The 27,190-nt window shown below is 37.5% G+C and overlaps 1 protein-coding gene across 2 annotated transcripts in view; it reads right to left on the bottom strand.

The window, feature by feature from the left end:
- Positions 1–9,638: 9,638 nt before the first annotated feature.
- Positions 9,639–27,190, bottom strand: part of GRM1 (glutamate metabotropic receptor 1) — a 186,244-nt gene continuing 168,692 nt past the window's right edge. Inside the window, exon 8 of one of the 2 annotated variants that reach the window (XM_088151013.1) lies at positions 9,639–10,518. In XM_088151013.1, the coding sequence (XP_088007139.1) occupies positions 9,639–10,518 (880 nt within the window). Of the gene's footprint in view, positions 10,519–15,895; positions 15,957–27,190 lie in introns of those variants that run through there. The other variant, XM_088151017.1, reaches the window with a different exon arrangement.

Below are 27,190 nucleotides of genomic sequence, written 5' to 3'. Positions count from 1 at the left end.
TAAATTTGGAATATTGACTTTTACTATAAGATTTTGGAATTAATTATAAAGAATAAACAGCTTCTCGCAGGAAACAGATTTGTTTTGGTTATTGCAAGACATAACAAAAATAAGACCTGGTACATCAAGAGAGCAATCAAAGCAGAAGGATATAGTTGTCAATGGTTTCCCATTTACAGTTATCTGAAAAATTTAAAATGGACAAAAAGACTTATGGTATGGAGCAAAGTAAGACAGAATTTGAAATACAATTGTGTACTGATAATGAACATGTAATTGCTAAAATGTACAAACTTTTGTTGAAATTTGACACAGAGGAAGCACAGGTTAAAGAATGTATGATAAACTGGGCTAAGAATTTTGGCTATAATGTACAGATGGATCAATGGGAAAATAAGTGGTTAAAATTTATATTATGTTATGATCTCAAAGAGAATTTTTATAAAATGATGTATTGTTGGTATATGATGCTAGAGAAATTCGCTAGAATGTATAAAGACACTTCAAATGCATGTTGGAAATGTGAACAACATGAAGGGACATTTTATCATGCTTGGTGGACATGTAAAAAAGCTAATACATTTTGGATTCATATACATCCTTTGATACAGAGGATTTTAAAGATCAATATTCAATAGAAGCCAGAACTTTTCCTTTTAGGATTAATGGATAAACAATTAGAAAAAAGCTGTGGAAGATTATTTCAATATATGATTACCATGGCAAGATTATTATATGCACAGTGATAAAAAGATTCAACACCATCCACTATGAAGGAATGGTTGGTGAAGTTGACAGATTTTGCTGAAATGGATAAATTGACTTCTTTGATTAGAGAAAAGACATTATCTACATTTATTGGTGACTGGAAGCCTCTTATGGACTTTTTGTGTAAAAATGAAAAAAAAATGAACTTGTGATTTATGGTTTTGATGATTATATAGGATAGATTATAGAAAGAAGAGTAATATGTAACTATAGAGACAGAGATTAAAATATATTTGTACTTATAACTGCTATGAAGAATATAGAAAACTACTTCTTTATATCTTTTTTCTTTCTTTTCTATTTTTCTTCAACTTCTTTTCTTGTACTTTTTGCTTTTTTTCTTGCTTTTCTTCTTTTTCTTTTTTCTTCCTTACTTTATATTAATTTGTATTAGTTCTTGTCTTCTTGTTTAAAAGTTTCATATCTATATAAACAAAGTAATTTTACAATTTTAGAAACTGGACACTAGAGAGGACTAAAGATCCTAAGCAGAGAAAAAAAAAACAAGCCTATTTTTATTTATCGGGACTTACAAAATGATGCAAAATGCTATAATATTGAAAATATTAAAGGAGACTTTTGAAGAATGGAGCTAGAAATTAATAGCCACAATATCATCAGTGTGGGAATGATGTCTACCACTATAGATAGAGTATGTCCAAAAGATATTATTGAAGAAATGACAGATGTGGAACAAATTTTGTCTGACAAGATAGAGATGATACCAAAAGTGGATTTACAAATGAAAGACCAACAGAACAACTTGGAAAAAAATGTTTTACTGGATATACAAAAGAAACTGGCTGATGTTTAAAAATCAAAAGGATAATACAAATGACAAACCAAGAGTGACCTAGATGATTTTTTCTTATTGGATTTACAAAAGAGGCTTGTTAAAGTCTTGAAGAATTCTGTGTGATGGGACAAAGAATAATTGGAGAGAAATCAAATCCTATGGTAGTATTTGAATGAACTAAAGAATAAGTCTGTTAGAAGTAAAAGGAAGGAATATAAAGTTGGTTTATTTGGTCAGGGTTAAAATAAGATATGTTGTTACAAAGCTGGCAGCCCTTTACAGACTTTTTGCTGATGTCTGGACTGAAAAATTGATGCTTTATGAACTTGTCTATAAATAAGGGATGGGATATGGGATGAAGAGATATTTGTAACCTTATAGAGGATGGAAAGCCACTAAATTTGTTTATACTTGTTGTGATGAAGGTTAGAAGTCACTTCTTTATATATTTCTTTTCTCTTTCTTTATTATATTATCACTTTTCTCTTCTTTTTTCTTGCACTTTTTATTCTTTCTTCCTATTCTCTTACTTTAAGTTTTAAACCAAGTTGTATTAGTTTTTATTATTATAATCAATTTTTAAATAAAAATTATATATTTATATATATAAAAGAGGAGAAGAAACCCAAACTCTACACATGGATATCACTGAGTGCACCTAACACTGGAATCAAATCAATTACTTAAGATGAAACAAAAGAATGGCAATTCAGTCAGCCTGGGTACTTCTAGGTGCAGATTGTGGAATTGACCATAAATTATACATGTTAAATGTACAGAGTAAATATAGAAAACTAAACAGAATAGGTATGTCAGTAATATTTAGCCTGCAGGAATGCAGTCAGAACATAAAGACAATGCAAGGAACAGATTTGGTACAGGTAGTCCTCAACTTACGACCATTTATTTAATGACCATTCAAAGTTATGACAGCACTGAAAAGAGTGAGTTATGACTAATCCTCACACTTATGACTGTTGCAGTGTCCCCGTGGTCATGTGATCAAATTTTGGGCACTTAGCAACCGTCATGTATTTATGATGGTTACAGGGTCATGTGATCTCCATTTGCAACTTTCCCAGGGGGCTTCCAACCAGCAAAGACAATGGGGGAAGCCAGATTTGCTTAATGACCACATGATTTGCTTAACAACTATGGCAAAAAAGGTTGTAAGTTTGGGCATGACTCACTTAATGACCATATCTCTTAGCGATGGAAGTTCTGGTCCCAATTGTGGTCATAAGTTGAGGACTACCTGTATACTTTATTTATGTGGACAAAAACTTAAATAACTCTCAGATCAGAAGAGATAAGACAAATTGTGAAGATTAAAATGGAAACGGTCTCCCTTCCCAATTTCAGTAGGGAGACATGCATGTTGCTTTAAGAACCAGCTATCACGACTGCCAAAAAAAAGATGGAGATAAAAGCCTTGTGCAACAAGAAGGACGTAGAAGGACCGAGTGCAGATTTTCAATGTCAGATAAGAAAGAAAGATATGTCAATCAAAAATGTCAACAAATAGAGGAAAATAGCAAGGAACATGGGCAACATTTTTAAGAAGCTTGCAGGAAAATGTATAGCTAAGGTAGGAAGAGACTTCACAGACATTGAGACAAATGAGGCTAAAGGAAGAAGGAAAGACTGTCCTGAAATCCTTTACAAATGGGATTATAGAATGTCAGAAATATTTGCAGAAACCAACTCCATTTGAAAGCAAGATATGAGAAACCATAGACCAGCTGCCAAATAAGAAAGCTCCAGGCATAGATGAAATATACATTGAAGGCTGCAAGAAAAGAGGCTACTAGTGCTACTAGCTCCATGCCAACAAATACAGAACAAAACTAGAGAGTCAGAAAGATTTCTGTATTATACTGAAGAAGAGTGATGCAAATTACCAAACAACTGAATGGAAAATTTTGCTTAAGGTATTTCAAAGGAAATAGAGCATTACATGGACAGAAAAATGTCAAATGAACAGGTAGATTTCTGAAAAGGCAGAGATATGAGATCTGATAGTTAAAACAAACTGAAGAATGGAGAGTGCAAGAAAATTCAAGGAGGTTTACTTTTGCTTCATTGAGCAAGTCCTTAATTGTGGAGATCATGCCAGAAGGTAGATTTCTGTTAAAGCTCCTGTGTGTGCCAGAACGTTGGAGTCTTCTTCTGAGGAATCTTTCTCATGACAAAGAAGGCTCTGTAAGAACTGAATTTGAACAAAACAGAGTAATTCAGAAAAGGGAGGATGCACGTTGTCCTATATCTGTTGAAATTGTACAGCAAGCATATTACAGGAATAGCAGGATTAGAAGAAACGATAGTGGGATCAAATGGGAGGTCAAGACATTAGCAGTTGAGATATGCAGATGATCTTTTATTAGCTCAAAGTACAGTTTTACAAGAAACTTATGAAAGTAAAACTGGAAATGAAAAAAATGTGAGTAATGTCAACTAGTATGCATAGTGAACTCACAGTTGATAGCAAAGAAGTAAAGATAGCAGAGAATGTTGTTTTCTCCAGCTCATTGATAACGATGGGCCCTGTGTTGGAGAGGTAAAGAGGAGATTAATCCTATGGAGAAAAGTAATGACAGAATTAGGGAAAATAATGAAGGGTAGGCATATTTCCATCATAACAAAGACCAGAAAAGTTAAAGGATTGGACCTTCTAGTGGTAATGTACAATACAGCTGTAAAAGCTGGACAAGGAGAAACAGCAAAAGAAAGAAGATCGATGCCTGAAATATGGATCTGCAGTCATTTACTAAGAATGTTACATACTGCAAGAAGAGACAGACAGTCAATATTGGACCAAATAAAAAACGATCACTCCCTTAAGGTACTGATCAGCAAGCAGAACTCATATATTTTAAGCATGTGATTTGAACAGATGAAGAACTATAGGAAATCACTATGTTTGAGAGGGCTGAGGTAAATAAAAAAGGGAAAGACAAAGGATAAGGTGCATGGACAGGATTAAAGGGATCATAGGACTGTTCTTGGAAGAGCTACAGCTTATTGCTGTGATGAGTTGAGCCCTACTCAGTTGCACCTAACCAAAGAAATACCAAAAGCTTCAGTCCAAGTAATTAAACTAAGTTGAACATTTATGTTTCCTTGACCTGTATTAAAATGTTTCTTTTCCCTTTAGCCAATAATTGTATTCAATTAAAAAAATGTAATTGTGATTGAATTAATTGCAATTTAATTTTAATTACATTTAAATTCCAGGAGGCATCTGGCACCCTTTGAGGTTTGTGGAAATATAGTTTACCTCAGTGTAATTAATGCAGTGCTCAAGTTCTCTCTGAAGAATGATGTTTAAAATCAGCCATCCTGGGGATGAGGCTATCCATTGCAATTCAGATCCAAGTGGAAGGAGTAAAAAAAAAAATCATCTGAATTTCATCAGGCAGTTGTAATCAGGCAGCTGTTTAAGTCTTTATGGTAAGTTCAGCAAAACGTATATGCGCAGTAGGTGTAGCTCTAATACATAGTCAAGTAATGTTACAGATTTGAAGAAGAGGGAGCACTATATAGATCTGTAGTTAAAGAAGCCTTCCTAAATAATCTTTTGAAAGTGGTCCTCATAGCAATTTAACTGCAGAGAGGTAACTGTGAAAAATCTTTATGTAGGAGATTTTGGATAAAAATCTGCCTAAGAGAATGTTCAAACTCTTTCTGGTGATTACATTCATGGGAGAGTCAGTTCCTACATTCAATTAAGTCTTTTTTCAGATGCTCAGTAGGTCATAGAGAGCTTCTCCAATGTGCTGTGTATTAGGTTGGTTTGCACAACAAACTAGGCACAAATTAGCCATGCACAGTTTGTTAGCATGTTGGGTAAAAGCAGCCCATATGAACAGATTAGGATTGTGCAAAGCTAGAACTTTGGGTTGAGTAAATCATCTTTTAGTTAACTACTGATAAATGTATCATGCAAATATAGCTGCAGTGTATGTGTGCATGTCCACTTCTATATCTCATCTCATTGCCACAATGAAGGAATGATCCAGATATTCAGTACCATATATGTAGTCACAGGTTTTATCCTGAAAGAGCAGCTGCATGGGACATAAACAGAGAAAAGCAAGTTCAATCTAGTTCAGTCAGTGTATGAAATGATAGTTCTTTGGGAAATGATTGAGTGATATAAGTACATGTGTGAATCAGTCCCTCAGCATACCAGGGACTAGATCTCTAAAATGGTATTTTAGGGATATGCAAATTATATTCTGAATTATGATAACATCATGAAGTTAAATAATTTTCTATCATAATAAATATAAAATACTTATTAGACAATATTATAAAGATAATTTTAATTAATCATACAATAGACCCCAAAGAAAACTTTCACAGATATCTCAGAAATTTGTACAATGACATATTTTATGAGATCTTGCCCTTCAGAGAGACAGTAGTATCCAGTAACTAGATATCCAGTTCCCAGTTTTGTTACAAATTAAAAACGAATCTATGAAGCATTAATTAAAATGTTGCTTATATATATTTTTGTAAAATTAGCACTTATTATATTCAGATTGGCCAGAACAGAATACAAATTGCCATCTCTAACTAGCACAGAAAGTGTATGACATCTTGTTTTTTTGTGCTTTGTTGATCTTGTAACTTTAAAAATGGGAACAATACAGTATTATCCAATTTCAGATGATTCAAGTTCAGATCAACATTGTAGAACCAACTTAGCTAAAGAAAATTATGTTCTGCTATTCTGTACTGCAGAGATAGCCATTTTTCTTGTTTGTCAAGCTCATTTTAGTTCTCATGCAGTACTGGGTGATTGTCTGACTACATTCAAAAATTGCAGAAATCTTCTGACAGACATCTAGGATCTGAAAGAATGGCCTCTTTTTTGCCAAGATTGTTGAGAACTCATTAGAGATCTCATTAGATCTCAGGTAAGAATGTTAAAGGTACTATGAAATTCCAACAATTTTTACTTTGTAGGGTACCTCAGGTAGCTGTGGGTGCCATTTTGCTGATTCTTACTATATAGTGACATCTGTCTTGCATCCAGAATAACTACATTATGCATTTTTTAATAGGTAACTCACATAGGTAAAGTATCCAATATTAATGAAATGTTCCTCTGTACCCTCAGTGCCTTCCAGTGTACTTCACTTTGTCTATCACACTGTGCTTCAAAGGATTTGGAGAGCCTATGGGATAATTTTAGAAAGGTGTGTGGGTCCACAGGAGGAGGAGAATTGAAAGTTCTGTTGTGTAAGACATTTGTTCGCATGACCTTGGTTCTTGCCCATTTATATTCAGTTGCCAAATTGCAGGCACTGGATAAAAATGAACTTAGTTCAGTAAATGTGGAAAAGTTAATTAATATATAGTCAAAACTGCCTTGCTGTGCTCACTTACCTGTTTTTGAATAGATTTTTATAGAATTGCATGGTAAAAGACTATATAAATTTCTTCTCTTAGGTATAAAGTACCATTGCTGGAAAATTGGAAGTGTAATTTATGATATATGATATAAATACAAATAAGGTTACTAAGTGCCTTATCTTTGAGCTGACTTTGATGATGATTATTATATGTTCTTTCATGTATTATGATTATATTTTGTGGTCATTTTTTTAGGATAAGCTGACCATAGTAGTTGGTCAGACAATCAAATTCTTACAATCATTACAGATATGAAAACCCCACTTGCTTTCAGTGGAATACATTTTTCCAAGAACCTTTTGCTCTATTTGAAAAAAGGAAGTTGTGCAACTTTGGTGTGGAGGGACACAGAAGCTCCAGACATCCCAAAGAATAAATTGTGTTTCAGAAGCCTACATAGCTTGGTGCCTGCTAGCCTACCTCTGACTCTTGTTCAATCTTACATCTGCCTGAGATATTTTCCAGATTTTTTTCAGGCATAAAATCATTGTTGCAAAGCTTTCTTTAGATTGTATATGATTGCTCCTGAGGTTTGGGGCGTTTCAGAAAGATACAGGAGGAGTAGCTGATGCTCTAGTAGGAGGATGGAGTTAGTCCCAAGAGGGCAAGTCAGAGCAATATGTGTAGAGAGTAAGGAAGATGACCTTGATGGGGGTCCAGAAAACATTTGGAAGTGACTCAGATACCTCCCTAATTCACTGAACTATAAAAAGGAGGAGCACATACAACACAATGAGATTTGCAAGATTGGTGTCAGCCCTACTAGGTAGACCAGACCAAGAAATCAGTTCTACAGGAAGGTTAACACTTCTTTTATTGAGATTGGCTATAATAACAAATCTTGCAAGTCTGATTATTGCTACACCAGTGACTGTTAGAAGAAGATATAACAGAAAAGAGGAAAATTTTCTCTTGCAATTGTCCTTCTACTCAGATTCACCTGAGTACAACTCTGTGGTTTTCCAAAGTCTCCCTGGGTCAGGATTTTGATTTCAGTTTAACTCTCCTTTCCTTAGATGACAAAAATGAAGAGAGAAGATAGGAAAGAAACAGAGTAGCCACAAATCTATTCAAATCATCATTATTATTAGAAAATAAATCTGGAGAAGCAGGGATACCCTGAAACTGAGGGAAATCTATAGAGCAGGAGTAGAAAAATGGCAATAGATGATGGTGTCAGGTATGTGGGTTTTGCTAAAGCAGGGAACAAATTTATGTATTTACTATGGCAAAAATATATTTTACTTTTCCAAAGGAAGCTAAACAAGGTTTAAATATTTTTCTGAAGGTACTGCTGAAGGTTTATTACGGCCATGTGCAAAGTTTCTAAAAGAGATGCATTCTTTATTAGTCACATTTCCTTAAATCACATGAAATAACAACTTATTGGAGCACTGATTATGTTCAACAGCATAACTCCACGTGGCAAATATATCAGCAAAATCAAACACCCTGTTATAAGGGGCGGCGTAGCTCTTTAAAAATGTTTCAGCACAACATACAAATCTTCAAAGGTTTATAATATATTTTTAAACAATGCAATATAAAACATGATTCAAACATAAAAATATTCATAATATATTTCTAGGACAATCCTCCAGTGGCAGTTATTAGATGTTACACATCACATGTTGTATACCATTACATATACACGCACACACGAAGACAGAAACATTCGTTCTCTTGCATCTACTATGAATCTCATGAACTGCTATTCAGAACAGCTTTTTGCTTAAAGTAATAATTGTTGCTGAAAATATATAATTATTTCATATGTAGCTGTTTCCATAGTAACACAAACAAACAATGTACTTACATGGCAACCTCAGTGGATTATTAAAGTTGAGTTGGTAAATATTGTTTTGCTACAGGGAGTGTAGTGTTAACAGTATAGTCACCTGGCTTGCAGTCTTCTACCACAATGGCAAATCTAAGGTTTCAAAACTACAGGAATTTTGGACTTGATGGTATCAACAGATTTTTTTCTATGACTTTCTTATGTTTTACTCCAGTCTTTTTAAAATTAGTATACAAGGGGGGAAATGCTAGCTCGGTTTTTCTAAAAGTTTTTTTATGAGCTATATGCTAACATGCTAGGTGGCATCCCCAACATAAATTTCAGGAGATGTCTCGCTATTGCCACCTAAAAAAGTTTAACAAAATATATTCTCCCCTTCCAAGCAAATGTTGCTGCAGTACAGTACAGTCTGCTGCAATCAATGGTGGTGCACATCCTGGAGACACAGCAGTGTTCTTCTCTAGCTTTATTACACGGAGTCATAGTCAAGTGTGGCCAAGAGAGAATATGATGTGACTGTGTAGTGAACACTGTGTGTTACTCTTACGCTTCCTTTTTGCTATAGAAGTTGAATGTGGGATTTGTGCTTTGTCAGAATTCCGGCGGTCTTCTCAGAGCACACTGCCCTCGAACACAACGATTCCCTTTTTTTAAAACAAAGCCACACGCACAACAGGTAAAGAACTGGAGCCCTCTAACAGATTTAATGCAGGATACAGATTTTTGCCCCACCATGTACACCGTGCTCATTGGCCTTCACTTGCCCCAGGGGGTTTGTGCTATTTCTCCCCACCCGATTAAAGCTGAGAGAGAAGACATACTCTCCTTGCTTTCACCGGAGCAGCCTCTGTTCTACAAAGTGGAGGAGCTTTGCTTGTAATCCCTCAAAACAACAGAGGTGTACGTTGCATTGGGGGGTATGCGAAGCACTGATTCGGACACAGGAGAACTGGGCACAGAACTGCCTGAAGCCACCGAATCTCGAAAAGGAGATGGAGGTGTCAGTGCTGGTGAATCTTCTAGAGTCACTTTGCTGGTGGCCTGCTCTTCTTCCTCTTCCTCCTCCTCTAAATTTCCTGGCCTCTCGTACACATACTCTTGGATAAGCTTAAACTTTTCATTTTCTTCTTCCTCTTCCTCCTCCTCCTCCTCCTCCTCCTCCTCCTCTTCAGATGGGAGTGAAACTGGCTCTTTACTAAAAGTGCCCATTTGTAGTGGCAATATCTGTTGCTGCATTGCCGGAGGATGGTATATGGGCCTCAGTCCATTTCCTGCGCCAGACATGGGCATTACAGCATTGAAATCAGGAATGCCAGTGGCAAATTTGTTGACCACACCTTGCAGCTGCTCCATAATGGATCGCGGTGGTGGGGGCGGTGGTGGGGGTGGCAGGACTTTGGGACTCTGTATGTCCTCTGCTGCTGCCTGTAGTGGAGGCATCACCATCACCCTCCTGTGTACAACCATGGAAGGGCTACTCATTTGGCTGAAGTGCACCGACTCGCTTCCTTCCTCCTCCACAACATTGTACAAAGTCTTACTGCTGATGTCTGAAAAAGTGAGGCTCTTGCTTGGACCTGGATAACTTTTAGTTAGGGGCTTGATCACTGCTGTCTGATTGCATCCTAGCTCCTTACTCTTCACATGCACTGAGAGCCTGTGCCACATATGTTGTCCCTTGGGAATTCCTCTTCCACCTGGTTCAGACCATGACACAGACTTGCCATTAGAACTAGAAATAAAATAAAGATGTGTTTATTTACATTTGCATAGGCAGACATAGGCAACCACAACAAATTTATCCTATAAAATCTCTGTGTGTTTTGTAGTATTAGTTCCTTCGAGAAGCATCTACAATGGGCAACAGCCACTGTTCTTAAATCTAGAAGTTCTTGCTGTCTGCAAATGAAGGCAAATTATTCCCTGTTACTTTCAGATGTTGTGGACAGAGCAACCTGTTGCAGAATATGCAAGGCTGCCACCAAACACAGAAGGTAATGGATCTTCATTCCCTCTCACTGTAATGTTAGTAAGGGATAGCAGATGAACGGATTCCAAGATTCTCTGTCCCCAGTTAATAAACTAGCATGGGAGGAGGTGCAAAGAAACATCAACAGCAATGACCATGACAAACATATATTTTCTTTATTAAATATTGCTAGGGTGAATGGGGTAAAATGTTGTTATTATTAATTATAACAGCAGCTTCCTTCAGGTTCAGCTTCTCTTTCAAAAGTAAGCAGCCTATACATTTAAGGAGGAGAAAAGTTGGTGAATGGGAAATGGATAGGCCCATCTCCTGCTCTGTTGTCAGTCTATTATTCTTAACAAACATAAAACAAATGCAAGTGCATCAGATATAGAGTTTCCACAAATATGGGAGGTTATTCAGTGCAGAAACTCAACTTCAGTCTTTAAAAAGTACTAAACCTTATAATATATAATCTTCCGACTGTAACGTTTGATTTGCATTTCACTTGCAACAATTTTCACAACACGTAGACATTTGTCTGGATGTGGTAAAAACAGTAATGCACAACTTCCTAGGTCCAATTTGTGGATGGGTGGAATTACAATGAGAAATATTCTCATTCATCTATTGCATGTTCTGCATTAGTTGTGGAAGCTTGAGGGTTACCTTCTCATGGCACATATATTGTACAGTTGAACTTGTGTATATACTGCAAAAAATCAGTCTCACAATCTCTATGATGACAACTGTCTTAAAACACAATACAGACGTAACTAATATCTGTAAATATATTATAAATTTAGTAAGTATAAATGACCTTAAATACTTGGGGGGGGGGGAGGAATTAAAAGGACGTCAAAAGGCAGACCATATTTATGTCTATTTGCTCTAGGACAACCCCACTATTTAGAAACAGGCTACATTTATGATATGGAAACACCAAGAAAGTACGGTAATGAATGAGAATCAAAACAGTTTAGGTACACGTGGCTTTAAGCAAGACTGTTACTCTGAGAATTCTTTGGGGATGATGATGGCTTAACATCCGTATTCATTGCAGTGGCAGCTTTAGATGGTTAGTGGATTTTTTTTTTGTAAGTATGTTATGTTGTTAGACACTATAGGAGTGTGGCATAATAAAACAGTCCTGTAAAATAGCTTTAAAAGGCTAGTATTTCTGGTGACTTGTTCTATGGAACATGGAAGTAAGGAAGTATTTTATTCTGAAGAATGGATTGAAATGTGAAGTGAAACACTTTTCAGTTCAAGAAGAGTTTATGATGGAAGTTATGAAACAGTCAGGTTAGCTGGGTTAGATAGTAAATATCTATGTGTGTGGCATGTGGAAAGTGGAAACTTTCTGTTGCAGGCTCTGTGCTGCTCAGAGTAGAGACTGCAATGATCTAATTCTATCTAAGTCAGCTTTATGTGGATGTAAGTGGCACTTTCTGATGCAAATCACTTGCTTTGCAATGCAGTATGGCTCTGAAGTTATCGGCTAATTTCTCAACATCTGAAGGCTGTACTGTGTTGCAATGTAAATGCTGAACTAGGTAAATTGACATTTTATCCAGTGCTATAGTTCTATAGATTGAAGCTCAGTTATTTCTCAAATGAAGATCTATGTAGACACCCTCAGGAAGGAGTAAATCAAGGCACAGAGTACATTTTAAATAGAAATTTGACTCTAGCTGCTTACATGTAAAAGGCTGAAGTCTTTTTAATGGGTGCCACAGGGGTTATTTAGTTGGAAAAGCTTGGTGGAAAGCCTCATCTTTCTTGTATAGGATTTGTAAATTAATGGTATTGGAAATTTTTCTGTAGGAGAAAATGAAGCAAACTCCAAATTTAGATGGGCAAGGAGTTAGTTCAAACAATGTATTTGATGTTCAGAAAACAGGTCAAAGATGCTCTGTAAGATATGTGGGGTTGGATTTTATAGTTTTATATAGGTATAGAACACACTGCAATACAGAATATATTGAACAATTATACTGATTAATGCATATAAAAATGACACACTTAAAGCACAACTCATATATATTGGTATATGCCCACATATGTAAACACACACACACACACACACACACACACACAGAGGCTGACTCCCAGGCAAGAAGATATAGAATCACAGACTTATACTACTCCATTTCAGTAAGACTGCTTTAAGAGTTGATTTTGTTTGTAACACACCATTCTTTATGCTGAAAAAACTTTACAGATTAAACAATAATATCTCAAGAAACATCAGCTCCTTGAAATGAAATGTACTCAGATCTATTTACCAGCATATTTCATTTTGTATTGTGCAGAAGTCATACCTGTTGGATTCTATATTATACAGGTAGTCATCATTTAGCAACTGCCTTGTTTAGTGTCATTTGCAGATTTAAAAAATGATGAAAAAGAAACTTTACAACCAATCCTCACATTTATGACCTTCACAGGTCTGTAAAGCAAAGGAAAACTGAAGTAAGATCATAAGTACAGTCATGGTTTCACTTAGTGACTGTGTCGCTTAACAACAGTTGCCGGTCCCAATTGTGATTATTAAAACGAGGACTACCTGTATAACTAAAATGTTGTGTTATAATTGCAGCTAGGTTGTCAATTTTCAGTGTGTTTCCGATATTAAGACTGGTGTGTTTATAAGCTAAGAAGCTATGAATTGCCATAAACTTTCTGATATATACTGCATTCTGAATATTTTAACAGACCTTTCATATTTATATATTTAAAACTATAAAGCAAGATTTGGCAATCCAGCAACCCATTTATTCTTTGCTAGCTGCCTGAGATCATGACACGTAAATTTTACAGCAAAATGATTGGGGTGGATGATTTTTTTGTTTGTTTGTTTTCATTTTTTTGTTCTGTTTTCTTCCTTTTCTCCAAAATAAGGTCAGAAATAGGAGCACGAAGCCTCTGCACACAAACAATTCCAATTTCCATTCTGACCCTAATAAATATGCCCCAAAATCACTCCACTGAAATTCAGTAATTTTGCCACTGGCTTTCAGCACTGTGATTTTTGGTCAGTGGGGCAAGAGGCTTCCCACTCCTATTCCCATTCTTAATCCTGCTCCCCCATTAGAAAAAATGGGCTGAAGAATAGCTTGACACCCTTTCAGGGAAGTTCCATGTGGTTCTTCAGCTGGTCAGAGAGAGGATGACCATCCAAGCCATCAGGAGGTTGCTTACACTTACCATTTAGGATTACTTCATATTCATTTATACACATTTTCTGTACTAAGGAGTGCAAGTACTATATTCTAGAAAATCATCTTAAATTTATTTTACATTTACTGTACTAGTTTTATCAAAACTCTTATTGACTTCTGGAAATATCTGGACTGTTTCTCCTGGCAGCACATTCAGAATTTTACAGTGGTACCTCGGGTTACGAATGCCTCTGTTAACGAACTTTTTGGGTTACGACCAGCTCCGGCCGCAAAAATTTACCTCGGTTTGCGAACTCCGCCTCGGGGTATGAACAGGATACGTGGCCATTTTCCCTCCCGTGACATGGTCCGCGGCCATTTTTCCGCCCCTGACACGTGGTCCGCGGCCATTTTCTGCCCCTGACACGTGGTCCGCAGCCATTTTTCCGCCCCTGACACGTGGTCCACGGCCATTTTCCGCCCGACACATGGTCTGCGGCCATTTTTCCACCCCTGACACGTGGTCGTAAGGAGGGAGACTCTCCCTCCAAGCAATAGCCGCCTCCCTGTCCTCCACGCCAGAACGGATTAACGGTAATTACATTGAACCTTATGGGGAAATTTCCTTCGGGTTGCGACCAATTCGGGATGTGACCAGAGTCACGGAACGAATTAAGTTCGTAAACCGAGGTTCCACTGTATGTTAAATCAATGTTGGCAGCAGTTCCAGTTCCTGAAGTTTTTTTCTCCATGAGTATTACATCCCAACAAAGGTTTCAGTGATGGCTTCAATCTTGTCCACAATGCTGATGACTAATAATGCACCTATTTCATTGGATTCTATTTTGAAGGACCTGGCAACTTCCCATTGTCATATAATACTGAGAACGCTTGATAGTTGTTTTTAAAATTTCTGTTGACATTTCTAATACTGGATGTTTGGCAAATAAGAAACTCAGAATTTGGAGTTTGGAAAATTCATTTTGAATTAAATTGATGGCACCTGTATTAAAAAGTTGAAACAAGGGTTATTCTTGTGAATACTCTCTTCATTTTGGCTGAAAAGCCCCTTCATCACTCTTGTATTATATTGATAACTGCATCTTATTTTCTCAGCAGCATTTTCCTCCTCTTTTATCCTGCATTACTTTCTTCTGTGTGTTCAGTTTATTGCCCTTTCCTCCACCTAGGCTTTCAAACATTCTGGGGAAAGCAGATTCAATTCTATCAACGTAATTTGAAATTTATCCTTGATAATCTATGTGGGCTCCCCTTTCTACTATGCAACTATTTTTAAAAAGTGATAGTTTTTCTTGCTACATCATTGTGCTACTTACTAAACAGATTTCACTCAGCTCAAATCTGTGACTTTTAAAACTTGCTTAGTTGCAAAACTTTTAATCTCTTCTATCTCCTTGGTTTGTTTTTTCATCTTCCAAAATTCCAGTATGGCCAACTAAATGCAGTCATATTCATCAGTGAGAATTTTTGTATTTGGCCTACCAACTGATATTTCTGAAGCCCTCAGTGTGCAGGAAGAACTGGACCCAGCCAGGATGCAGCTAAAGCTGCTAGAGAAAATGGAAAGCTGTCATTGAAAGAAGACCAGTTCAGCTCCATGCAAAACAGTGAACAAGAAAAACTGTGGGCTAAATGTGGGAAAGATAAAATGAACAGGTAAACTATTTTTTTTTTCCTTTTGCAATTCAGCCAGCAGATGTGGAAGTGACAACCATGAAAAACAGAAAAAAAAGTTCTTTCAAAAATTATTTGACAGTGTCCTTTAAAGAATATATGGACAAGCAAGTCAAGGCAGTGTGAAAAATGGGACACATACACGACTTTTCTATCATTAATGGCATGCACCATTATTAGAAATGGGAAAGTCATGAGAAAGAGAAAGCAATGGGTTAAAAAAAATACACCACTGTTTGTCATGCAGCTTTTCTTACACATTCACTGCGGTTTGGGTTTTTTCAAAGCTGCACATGTGCCGACGGACACTGGCTGGTGGGCGAGAATTCTGGCTGCCTCTTCCTGAGGATTGAAAAGAAAAAGATACCCAGTGAGTGGTTACCTACATCCACATTCAGGGCAGCTGTACCACTCAGTAGGATGCTATGTTCCACCTTCCTTGGGCATCTTCCCATTTCTCCACCATCTCTGCATTACTCAGGTCACAATCCTATGCTTGCTTACCTGGGAGAAAGCCCTACTGAACTCAAAGGGACTGACTTTCAAAGAGATTTGTGCAGGAATTGCACCATTAATGGTCGAACTGCTTCCTTGGTTCTACACTTATGGAGTTCTGATGTACTTTGAACGGCATTCCTTTCTTGATCACCTCTGTTATGTGTCTAAAAGCCAATGTAGAAGTGCAATAATCTTTGGATAAGTTGAAATCTGTGCTTTCCTACGACGCTGCCTCCAGTAGCACCTTTGGAATGACCTTGTGTACTCTTACAGTGCTAGAATGAGGGAAAAGGATCACTTAACCTATCCAAGTTCCCTGTGAAAATTCAGAGACGACATTAAATCAAATACAGCTCTAGCAATTGGTAACAATGTGGTGGGAAGATCAGAATGCACTACAGGCCCCCCTAAACAGTTTGTCTGGTTGCCTGTGGTGAGGAAGAATTAATTCCAGGCAAGCAAGGACTACATTTTTTCTTCCCTGTGACTATTGATTGGGCAGAAGGAACTATGTGGATAGCTAAGCCAAGGAGAGGAAAGTTGGGTTAGTAGCTGTTGTGGATTTACAGTATCTGCAAGGTGACTTTATAATGTGCCAAATTTATTTAGGGATTGGTATAATGTATGGATGCTCTCTTGTCTATTGACTGAATGTTTCAAAAGAATGCACATACAGTATAATGGTTATTTCTTTTTTGAAGAGTTAATAGCTTTACATAGTGCACTGGATCCTCCGTTCCTGTATCACATTTTCATAATTTGCTCTTGCCAAATATCTTGTTTTAGCCCACATTAATGAATATGCTGATCAATGATTTACTAGAAAAAAAATTAGTTATACCACTGTAAGAAGTGTCATATGAACATGACAAAACAGATGAAGTAAACAGAAACTGTCACTTACCTGTCAGTTTGTAACTTCCTACCCTGACAACATACTAAATTGGTCTGTGATATTATGAAACGCTCATAAATATTCTATGCTCCATGTGTAAAGCTTCCAGAGAGAAACCACTGGTCTTTATTCAAATGGTAGTTTGATTATTGATTCATCAATTAACATGCATAGTTCCTCTATTTTTACTACTCTGCTATAATGAAATTCTTTATGATAGAAGGAAGCACATGCTGTGGTATGAAAGGCAAAGAGGTGGGGAGAAATAAACTGGCTGTGTTCACACAGTACACTAAACCTGCTCACTGAATTTACACACTTTCCCAGGGGTAATATACTGACTTATCAGCTAACCAAATGGCACAAAAAACAAACCAAGATTCAAACTAGTCAAGGTTATCTTGCTACATGAATGCTGATGCTAGGGAGATCTTCTGCTGCAGTAGCAGAGAAAACACTCCTTCTATGCCATTAGACCTTAGACTTACTTCAGCCTGCCTCAATAGAGGGCTGCTGTTGGCCTGGAGGCTTCGTTGTGAGGACATCTCCTCAGGAAAAGTGGAGTGCCTTGGTGCCACAACAAGCAGGACATATGGATGAGCTCTGTAGCTTTCCCAGACCTAATGTAGCCCTTGGGTTGAAAAAGTTTCCTTGCATGATAAATAGATGAATGACCAGAGCCCAGTTCTGTAGGGCACACATAGGAAAACTACTGCTTGTGGGCTGAATGTGATCAGAGAAGGTTCTCCTCAGTTTGTCTGCCAAACTTCTTCCTTAAATCCCTTTCTTTCTTGCTAATCCTAGCCTCTTGTGTAGCAGATAAGAGATTATCTCCTGCCTGCCTGGAAAGAGACAGTTGCCATTTGCCAGTGGGCATGTGATGAAATATTACAAGTCTTATTGACTACCCCAGAACTGAAATGTGAAAACCTTACAGCTGCATAAATCCCTGGCTTGGGAAGCCCATTGCGTGTACACTGTTGCAAATAAGAATTCTGCTGCTTAAGCAACATTTTTGCATAGGCTAGGGGTCCATCTGCAGGGAAAAACTGGGATAAGATTGGATCTGAGGAAAATGTACATTAGAAGTCTAAGTGATTACTCATGTATTTTGAAGTATTGATAATTCAAACATTAATCTTCTTTTTGTTGTTTACTGCAGCAAGCATCCATATTCATGAACACTGCCCTTCTCTAGAAAAGACTGCATAAGTGTCTTTATATCAGGAACTAATAAAGTGATGTCTACAGATATCAGTGTGCCCTCAGACACTTCTCTTGCTGCCACCCAGACTCTCTGCTTTATCTGTTTTGTTTTTTAGTAAAAGCTATATAGGAAGCCAGGAAATGCAAGGCAAAACTCCAGCCTCTAAGTATTGTAGTTATCTGCAGCAATATTTCTGGACCTCAGAAAGGTCCCATGGGAATTGCAGAAAACATTCTGGAAGCTAGATCATCAGTGTTCTGTGACTGGCCACGATCAGCACAGCACAACATTTGGTGAAGAGGCAAGTCTCCAAAGGCAACCATTTTGTGAAGCACTGATCGTGTTCTCTCAAAATTTCAAATATGCCTCAACTCCACAAAATTGCTTATTTTTATCTTAAATACAGTGATGAAAAATCCTACATCTTGAATATATGCTTAGGAAACATGCCTTTGCTCTGTTGTTTATTCAATAATATACAGCATATTTAAAAAACATAATGCAAACAAGCTTCTTTTATGACACTTCCCAACACACATTTAAAAAAAAAATCATGAACAAAGATTGCTACCTTTGTGGAGTCCTTGGGGTTCTCTGAGCTTGGTTGTTTTCTTGCAAACGTTTCATTACCCGGCTAGGTAACATCTTCAGCTGAAACATTTGCAAGAAAAGAACCAAGCTCAGAGAACCCCAAGGACTCCACAGCTCAACCCTGAGCTACACATATTCACTTCTATTGGTATTGCTACATTTATTTAATCATGGTACTGCTACTATCACCAGATATTTAGCTTCAGAACTGGGCTCTTGAAAGACAAGGTAAAAAGAGAAATTAGTTTTGATATGGATTTATCATTCTAAATTGGATTACAAATTATGAATAAAGATTTGGTCTTCACAGAAACAAACTGAATACTAGGTGCAGGTGAAAAGAATTCTGTGTGTAATTCACTGTTAAAGAGATAAATTTCTACATATCTAACTTTCTTCCCTTTGCTTGCCTTATAAATATTTACAAGTTTACAAGGGAATGTAATACGACATCCAGTCAAGCAAGAAATTAAATTATGTGTGCACACACACATATACACACACACACATTCATGCACAAAACAACAATGAAGACAGCTTTCCATCCTAATTTTCCACAGTAATGCATTTGCATCCTCTACCTTGGGAAACAGAGAAATTCTGTATAGCTCCAGTATAAGCATTATTCATGAGTCCTGGTGCATCTTTACTCTCTTCTAAATGCTGAGCTTCATGATGCAATTTTGTCTCATGTTACAGATTTATAAAATAAACCAGATGTTTCAGCAACAAAATATTGCTTCAAGGAAGAAGGAAGAAAAAGTGGCGCCTAGGGTTGCCTCCATGCCTTTTCGACTTACTCTCTCTCATTCTAGAGCAGTGTTTTTCAAACTTGGCAATTTTAAGATGTGTAGACTTCAACTCCCAGAATTCTCCAGTCAATAGATTTTTAGGAAAAACTTCTTGACAGATCAGTTTGATACTGGAACTAATTTACCCAAAAAGGGGGTGAGTCTCCTTCACTGGAGGTGTTCAGGTTGAGGCTAGGCAGCCATCTGCTGGAGGTGCTTTAATTTGCATTCCTCCACTGAGCAGGGGATTGGACCTGATGGCCTAAATATAACTACTCTTCATGTGACTAGCAGTCACTGAAAATTTCATCCAAGTCAGGAACTTCCTGGAAAGCCATGCTCAGCGTACCTTATTTATAGATATCCTTGCTTTAGTTTGTTTTACGGTTGCTCCTGAAGATAATGGCAGACTGTTCCATATGCAAAAAGCAAAAAACGTCAGAGACTAAGTAAACTCAGCCTTCTTCCCTGTTTCACTCTGTGCTATGAGTTGCACTACAGAGGAAAGCATTGCTGCTCAGAGTTATAACAAAGCAGATGTTACATCAATGGTCTGAGCAGGGAATAATGATCACTTGTACACTTAAATTAAGGTATAAGCCACAGCAGTATAATGCTTGAGAGACCTACTTCACATAACCCCTATTTCAAAGCAAAGCAGGTTCTCTTCACCAGTCTCTTCTGACTGCTTCTTTCCCTGTTGTGGATTACTATACAGGTCATCCCCCATTTAAGAATGACTTTCATTCCCAAGGTCTGTCCTTAAGTCGAATTTGTATGTAAGCCGGAACAGCATTATTGTATAATACTATATAAGTAGTATTGTGTAATGAACTTGAACCATTGTGTATTTAACTTGAATCATTGTGAATTTAACTCAAATTTTTCTACAATAGGCTCCATTCTTAATTATGGGTTGTCCTTAGACTGGGCATTCTTAACCTGTACAGTCTGTCCGTTGATTTAGTAATGTCCACAATGGAGCCGCATGTTAATTTTTAAAAAGCCCTCGTATGGGCCTCCCATACTTTCTTTCTTGATGTCTTGATGCTGAACTGTTCCTCAGTGAAAACAATCTGTCCAGTTTCAAGATTTAATTATAATAATTTTAAAAAACAACATGCAAATGGAATATCAAAAGCCAAAGCTAGATGGTAGGGACAGACCTTAAGTGCAACAAATTTCTCCAGCCATGATCTCTTAATTCCAGGCCAGAAATATCTCTTGTCCCAAGGCATGGTGAGACTCTGGTTTTAAAGTGGCACATCAGCCCTTCCCCACGAGCACACTCAGGGACGGTTCCCAGTGGCCTCTGAATGACCAGCTTTCCCTGCCACTGGCAGCTTCCTTCTTCTCCACCGCTGTTGCCCACGCTGGAGCCCCAGCCTCTCTCTAATGCTCTCCTGCATAGCAGCACTATCACGCTTGCTTTACTTTTGTTGTTGTTCTTCAGTCGTTAAGTCGTGTCCAACTCTTCGTGACCCCATGAACCATATCGCACCAGGCCTTCCTGTCCTTCACCACCTCCCTGAGTTTGCTCAGTTTCATGCTCATCTTGCTTTACTACAGCCCAGCAAAGCAGATGGCCACTCCTTTCCCGCAGAGGCAAAATGATGGCAGCTTCAGCACACCTCCTCTGACCTTGCCTTTATATGCCTCCTTTTCTGAGGAAGGACTGAAAATAGGAGCACTGTTTTGCTCTCCTAAGACAAAAAAAAAAAAAAAAAAGGTGGATATTTCAAAAAATAAACAATTCCTCTTACAGGAGTACAGCCGGCCATTCTGTAGTTGAGCCTGGCACCATCACAGACCTCGTTCCCCCTGTCTACAACCTTCACTCTTTGAGGACATGGACGCCCTTCACGGAGCAAGGCATTTGGGGATGAGATATGAGAGGGAAAAAGGGTGCTCCTAAAATGGTGCCCCTGTGACTATTTGTGGAAGACCGGAAGCAGCGAACAGCAGCAGATCAGTGGCTGGGTTGCACTCTGCTCCAGGTGCTGCAAAGGGGCAGAAAAGAAGAAAACAATTGGGAAGAAGGAAGAATTGGGGGCATGCAGGGAGGTGGCATTTATCTCAGGCTGACAGGGTTTCTGCAGGGTGTGGTAAAAGCGCATAAAAACCAGGTGGAGATTCGCTTGCACTGTTGCAAGCACCATCTTGACTTCAATGTCTTGCAGACATCCCTGCAGACTGAAGTGCAAAATGGCTTTGGCCTGCTCTCTTTTCGTATTTTCCTACAAAGGTACATTAGAAAATATGCCAAGGCTTGTTGAATTTCCTGATATTGGTATCACACCAAAGGGGGAGTTCTAAAACGACATCCAGTCTGTTGTTCTTCGCGTCTTTCATCTTTTTTAAATTGGTTTTAATGTATTTTTCTTGTTTTAGTTGTTGTGAGCTACACAGAGTCATTGGGAGTCAGGTGACATACAAATCTGATAAATAAATAAATATGTACATTAAAAAATGGCAGTTATTTTTTTGTTGCCGTTCTCTGAGATCTATGAAAAAGATGAAAATTCAGCCAGTAAAACCACCAGAGGTACAGTTTGCCAAAGTGAGTCTGATATCTAAATATTTAGTGCAATATTTATATGTCAGAGTGTGAAATATTTTAGTACTTGGATAACAACATACAGTGTTTATTAAAACTAAGAGGCAGGAAAAATGGAATAACATGAAGCACATGTTTGTCTAAATGTTAGAAAATATTGGAAAAAATGATTTCATTTTAATGCTTTGGAAATTAGGAGCAAAAGAATCCCGTTTTGACCTAGGACACAGCTGCAGTAAACTGAAAAAGCTGCAATACTTTTGGTACTGACAAATTAAATTATCAGATAAAAGGGTTAATTATTAGCATGAAGCTAATATGCTTATTTATTGTAGAATTGTAATTGCTTTATGGCATTTTTAAAAGATAATAAAATATAGAAAAACCTATAAGATACGAGATGACTGTTAGCAAGTATCGGATATGCTGAGAAGTACACAGGTAGGTTTTATTTGAATGAGCTTACCCACTTCAACTGATGTAGTAATTTGTTTATAGAAATAAATGTGTCCAAGGAATGTATGTGTCAGTGCAGTCTTTGCTAAGAAAAGCTCTCTTTTCACTTATCATGTATATACTAGGCCAGTGTTTCTCAACCTTGACAACTTTAAGATGTGTGGATTTCAACTTCCAGAATTCCCCAGCCCGCCCTGCGGGCTGGGGAATTGTGGGAGTTGAAGTCCACACATCTTAAAGTTGCCAAGGTTGAGAAACTCTGTACTAGATCAAGGGTTCTTAACCTTTTTTGTGCCATAGACCCCTTTGAGAGTCTGTTGAAACCTACAGACCCTTTCTCAAAAAAATGTATTAAAATGCATAAAATAAAATACAAAGTTATAGACTGTATTACAAAGGAAAACAATTTTACTGATATACAGTTATCAAATTATTTAAAATGACAAATATAGTAATATAGGTAAAAATAGAGCTGTCCTTTCTTTTGCTATCCAAGTTCACGGACCCTGTGCTAGGCAGTCACTCTTACTTACTCCATGTCATTCAGAGGCGAAGCTGCAAGTCCTGGCTGTTGAGTTATTGCATCAGTCTTTTTGCGGCTCAAGCCCAAGGCCAATGGGACTTGACTTCTCTGTAAAGAGTGCTGATTCTTGCCCTTTCCAAGACAAATTCACCCAGACACACATGCACACACACATAAAGTCTCAATTGTTTCCTCCAGTTCCAAACAAATGTTTCCAACATGTCTAAAATAAATCCTTGTCCGCAAGAAAATACTTTTTGGCTCCTCCATGAGGCCACCAATGTGACTTTTCAAGCCCTTTTATATCAAGTCCCAGGTGCCTGGCCCTTTTCAAACTTGGCACTAGCAGACTCCTGTAAACCTCTACAGGCATTGCATTTCAGAACAATTATCTACCTACTCACAAGATGGGCCACGGTTTTCTGTACAACTTAAAATGGTATGTGGCACATTACAGTTGTCAAGCAAATATGTCACTGAAATGAACATTAATTGCTAAGTATAAACCTAGAAGGAAATTGTGCCATAGAGAATTTCTGAAGTACAAAATAAGTTCTGAAGCATATAAGAAAGTTCACAAAAAGCCTATTCATCGCATTTATTGAGTTTGAGAATGTGGGCAAATGTTTGCCCATCTTATTTCTTTGAACCACGGAGAACTGAACAGTTGAGTCAGAGCAACTGTCAATCTGTTACTGAATAATGGAGTGATGAAGATGTTACCTAGCCAGGTAATGAAACGTCTGCAAGAAAGCAACCAAGCTCAGAGAACCCCAAGGACTCCATAGGAGTGATACCTGCCACCTCAAAAAAAAGAAAAGAAAAAAAAAAAGGCTTCCCTGAAGCTGTATTTGACAAATACATACCTTGTCATTAATTTTGGAGGCAAGATATTCAAGAAATTGTCAGCAATTCAATTATTGGAAGCATTATTGGAAGATACTGATTACCTTTTTAAGCCTATGTCCAGGTGGCCCAGTTTGGGGACAGAATTGCTCTTACGTATTCTTATGAAGTATTTCTATGGGAGGGAGGGAGGGAGGGAGGGAGACAGAAGGGAAATATAACCTTCTTATGCTTGCTGCTGCTTTTGGCGAATTTCAGTGCATTGGGGATTGGAGACAGTATTTTACAATGATTCTATTGTAATTTGTGTAGCCAGTTCCAGAGAGTAGCTCTGGATAGCTGTATGCTGGCATCTTTGCAGTTACTCTTGGAGTGTCATTGGATAGAATTCTGCCCCAAATGCTATTTAACATGTATACAATGGCATTAGAATGCCATTAGAAATGTGAGGCATGATGCCACTGACATATAAATGATACCCGACTTTTCTCAAATGCATTTAAATTGAAGGGATCATATCTGCTCTTGATCAGGGTTTGCACATATTGATGGATTGGATCACTCCAAACTGTCAGAGATGGAATCCTGATGAGATGTAGATTCAATGGATAACCTGTTGATAGGTAAAAGACTTGGTGAGTTTACAGACCCCAGAAGAAAGAGATATATAGGAGGACTTCTAGATTCACTACTATTTAGGTAACTTCCATGGCAGGAAAATATACTGTACTGCCACTTTTGGTTGGTGTATCAGCTACGTCCTTCCCTGGACAGAAATATTTTTGCCACAGTAATGCATGGATTATTAACTTCTTACTTGGACTGCTGTGTGGCTGTCCATCTGGATCTGTCTTTGAAGCCGGTACAGAACTGATGCAGAATGTAGTGAAAAAGGGATGGACTGGGACAATGTACCATGTACAGGAAACTGCACTAGGTGCCCATTTTCTACCATATCAACTTCCATATTTTGTGGTTAAGATATAAAACCCTTTTTGAAAGTTCAGGAACTGAAAGATCTCTGCCTGTCTAGAGCCTGTTGGATTACTATAGTTGCCAAGGGAGATTTTATTGATGATGTGACATTCTGCAGACTCTGATCTGGCAGTCACCTAGAATTGGATGTTTGCAGCTACCACTTCTATGCCCTGGAATATTTTTCAGTTGCTATGAACAAAGTAACATCCCTCTTCTCCTTGATTTTCAATGCTGTGTTGATATTAGTAGCATCTAATGCACAGATGTTCTATTGGTTTTTATATAGTCAGTTCATTTTATATTATATTGTGTACCACTTAAGGGTAATTTTAATCATAAGAGTAAATTATGTTACATTTCAACATAATAGTAAAATAATAATAAATAGCCTTTAGACGGTGCCAAACCAGTCAAGAAAGATGTAATTGCATTCAGAGGATTGTTACCAAAGAGAGTCAAGGAAGTCATGAGAAGCAAAAAATTTCCTTTGGAAAGTGGACACCTTGCTCAGGTGTGGAGAATAAAAAGAAAATATAGACTTGCTCACAGATCAAACAAATGGAAAGTAAAATGCAAATAAGAGGAAAAGAAAGAAGAAAAGAATGAGCAGTCATATTATTTTTCAAAAATAAGACCAGTGATAAAAAATATATAACCAGTTAGGGAGAATTCAAATTCAAAATTATTGGTCTTCAAACAAAACAAAAACAACCCCCACACCTTATTTCTGTCTAAGATTGGCCTCTGTACCCAATGACTGAGAACAAGTAAATGGAACGCTAACTTTTAAAAAGGACCTGGGGATTCAGGAAATTACAGGTCAGTTAGCTTAATGACAGTTCCTGTAGATACATGGAAAGCTTTATTAAGGACAAATTACCAAGCATATTAAGGACATTAAGTCTGCAAAGTTTCAGCTGAGTAGTTTCAAGTGTTTCACTGTGGTACATGTTTTAAATATCCCCCTGGCACCTTTTAAGGCAAGAAATAGCAAAGAGGAGGAAGAAAAACACTGCAGCCTCCAAATTGTTAAGCAAAAAGCACATAGAGTAAGCAGTACCAATGCAAAATGGATTTGTATTCATGGCTTATTGGAAACTTTAGCTTCTTTTAGGAATAATACATTATATACTGCTGGTACAATCTCTTTTTTTTAAAGAAAAGTCTTAGAAAAGTGTGGGTTATCACTATATTAAATATAATCCATTGTGACATATAGTTGTATTATAGGCAAAAGTTTAACAGCCAAGTCTGCCATCACAGATTCACTCATGCAATGAATAAATCTGAGTCTCTCTCTGTTCCCCATCCCTCCAAGGAAACTTGCCCAACCTAAACAGGAAAACAGCATGTCCCCACGTTACAGGGTTTGCAGAGATGATAAAATTCAGTGGTTGGTGTTAGTATCAGGCAACTTATCCCACCATTTCCCACACATACACTAGCTTTTTTCACACATAGTATGAAAGCTGTAAGAATATTAGACTCTATAAAGCCAGAAAGTTCACTAAACTTAAATTGCCTTCAAATCTCTTTAACATAATTCAGATGCACCTGACTCAATGTGATGTTTCAAAGTGATCTGAAGTTATAATTCAAACACTTGATTGAAATGGATGATTCAATAGGATCTTCTTTGAATCAATCACCCATTCAAAGCTTCATCTAATGGTATTGTTAAGTTTCACTGAAAGACCCATGGTTCTCATGTAGACGGAGAAAAGCTTTCCTGCAGCCCCGTGCAGAATTGTATCAAATTCTATCATATCCCCCATTTTCTTCTTTTCTTCTGTTTTAAAAATAGAAAATGTTAGGAGACATGGTCTACTCCCCTTGTGATTTTGGTTGTCTTTTTCTACACTTTATGTCCATGCAATTTATTTTTCAGACGCAATGGGAAATCTATACATCAAATGCAATCACATCATTGTTAATGGAAGTTTTAGTTCTGATCTCTTTCCTAATGATTCACAAAATGAAATGTTTTTGTCTTTTTAACAGCCACCATGTCCTGGGTTAACATTTTCACTGAACGATCTATGACAGCAACAGTATCTTTTTCTGGTCAGTCATTGCCAGTTCATTCAGAACATATCTGTGTATGTGTGTTTCTTGCCCCAATATACATTACATTACATTTAGACAGAATTGCATTTCCCATTTTATTGTCCCTTCACCAGTTCTGAAGGGATCCTTTTGAGTCATCAAAATCATCCCACTCCTCTCTCTACTGA

The sequence above is a fragment of the Python bivittatus genome, unplaced genomic scaffold, assembly GCF_059951505.1.
Source record: "Python bivittatus isolate LINGU-HERP-01145 unplaced genomic scaffold, Pbiv_v1 ctg000020_np1212, whole genome shotgun sequence".
NCBI classification, from domain to species: domain Eukaryota; kingdom Metazoa; phylum Chordata; class Lepidosauria; order Squamata; family Pythonidae; genus Python; species Python bivittatus.
Note: the sequence above shows the minus strand (reverse complement) of the source record. Positions and strands in the feature narration are given on the sequence as shown.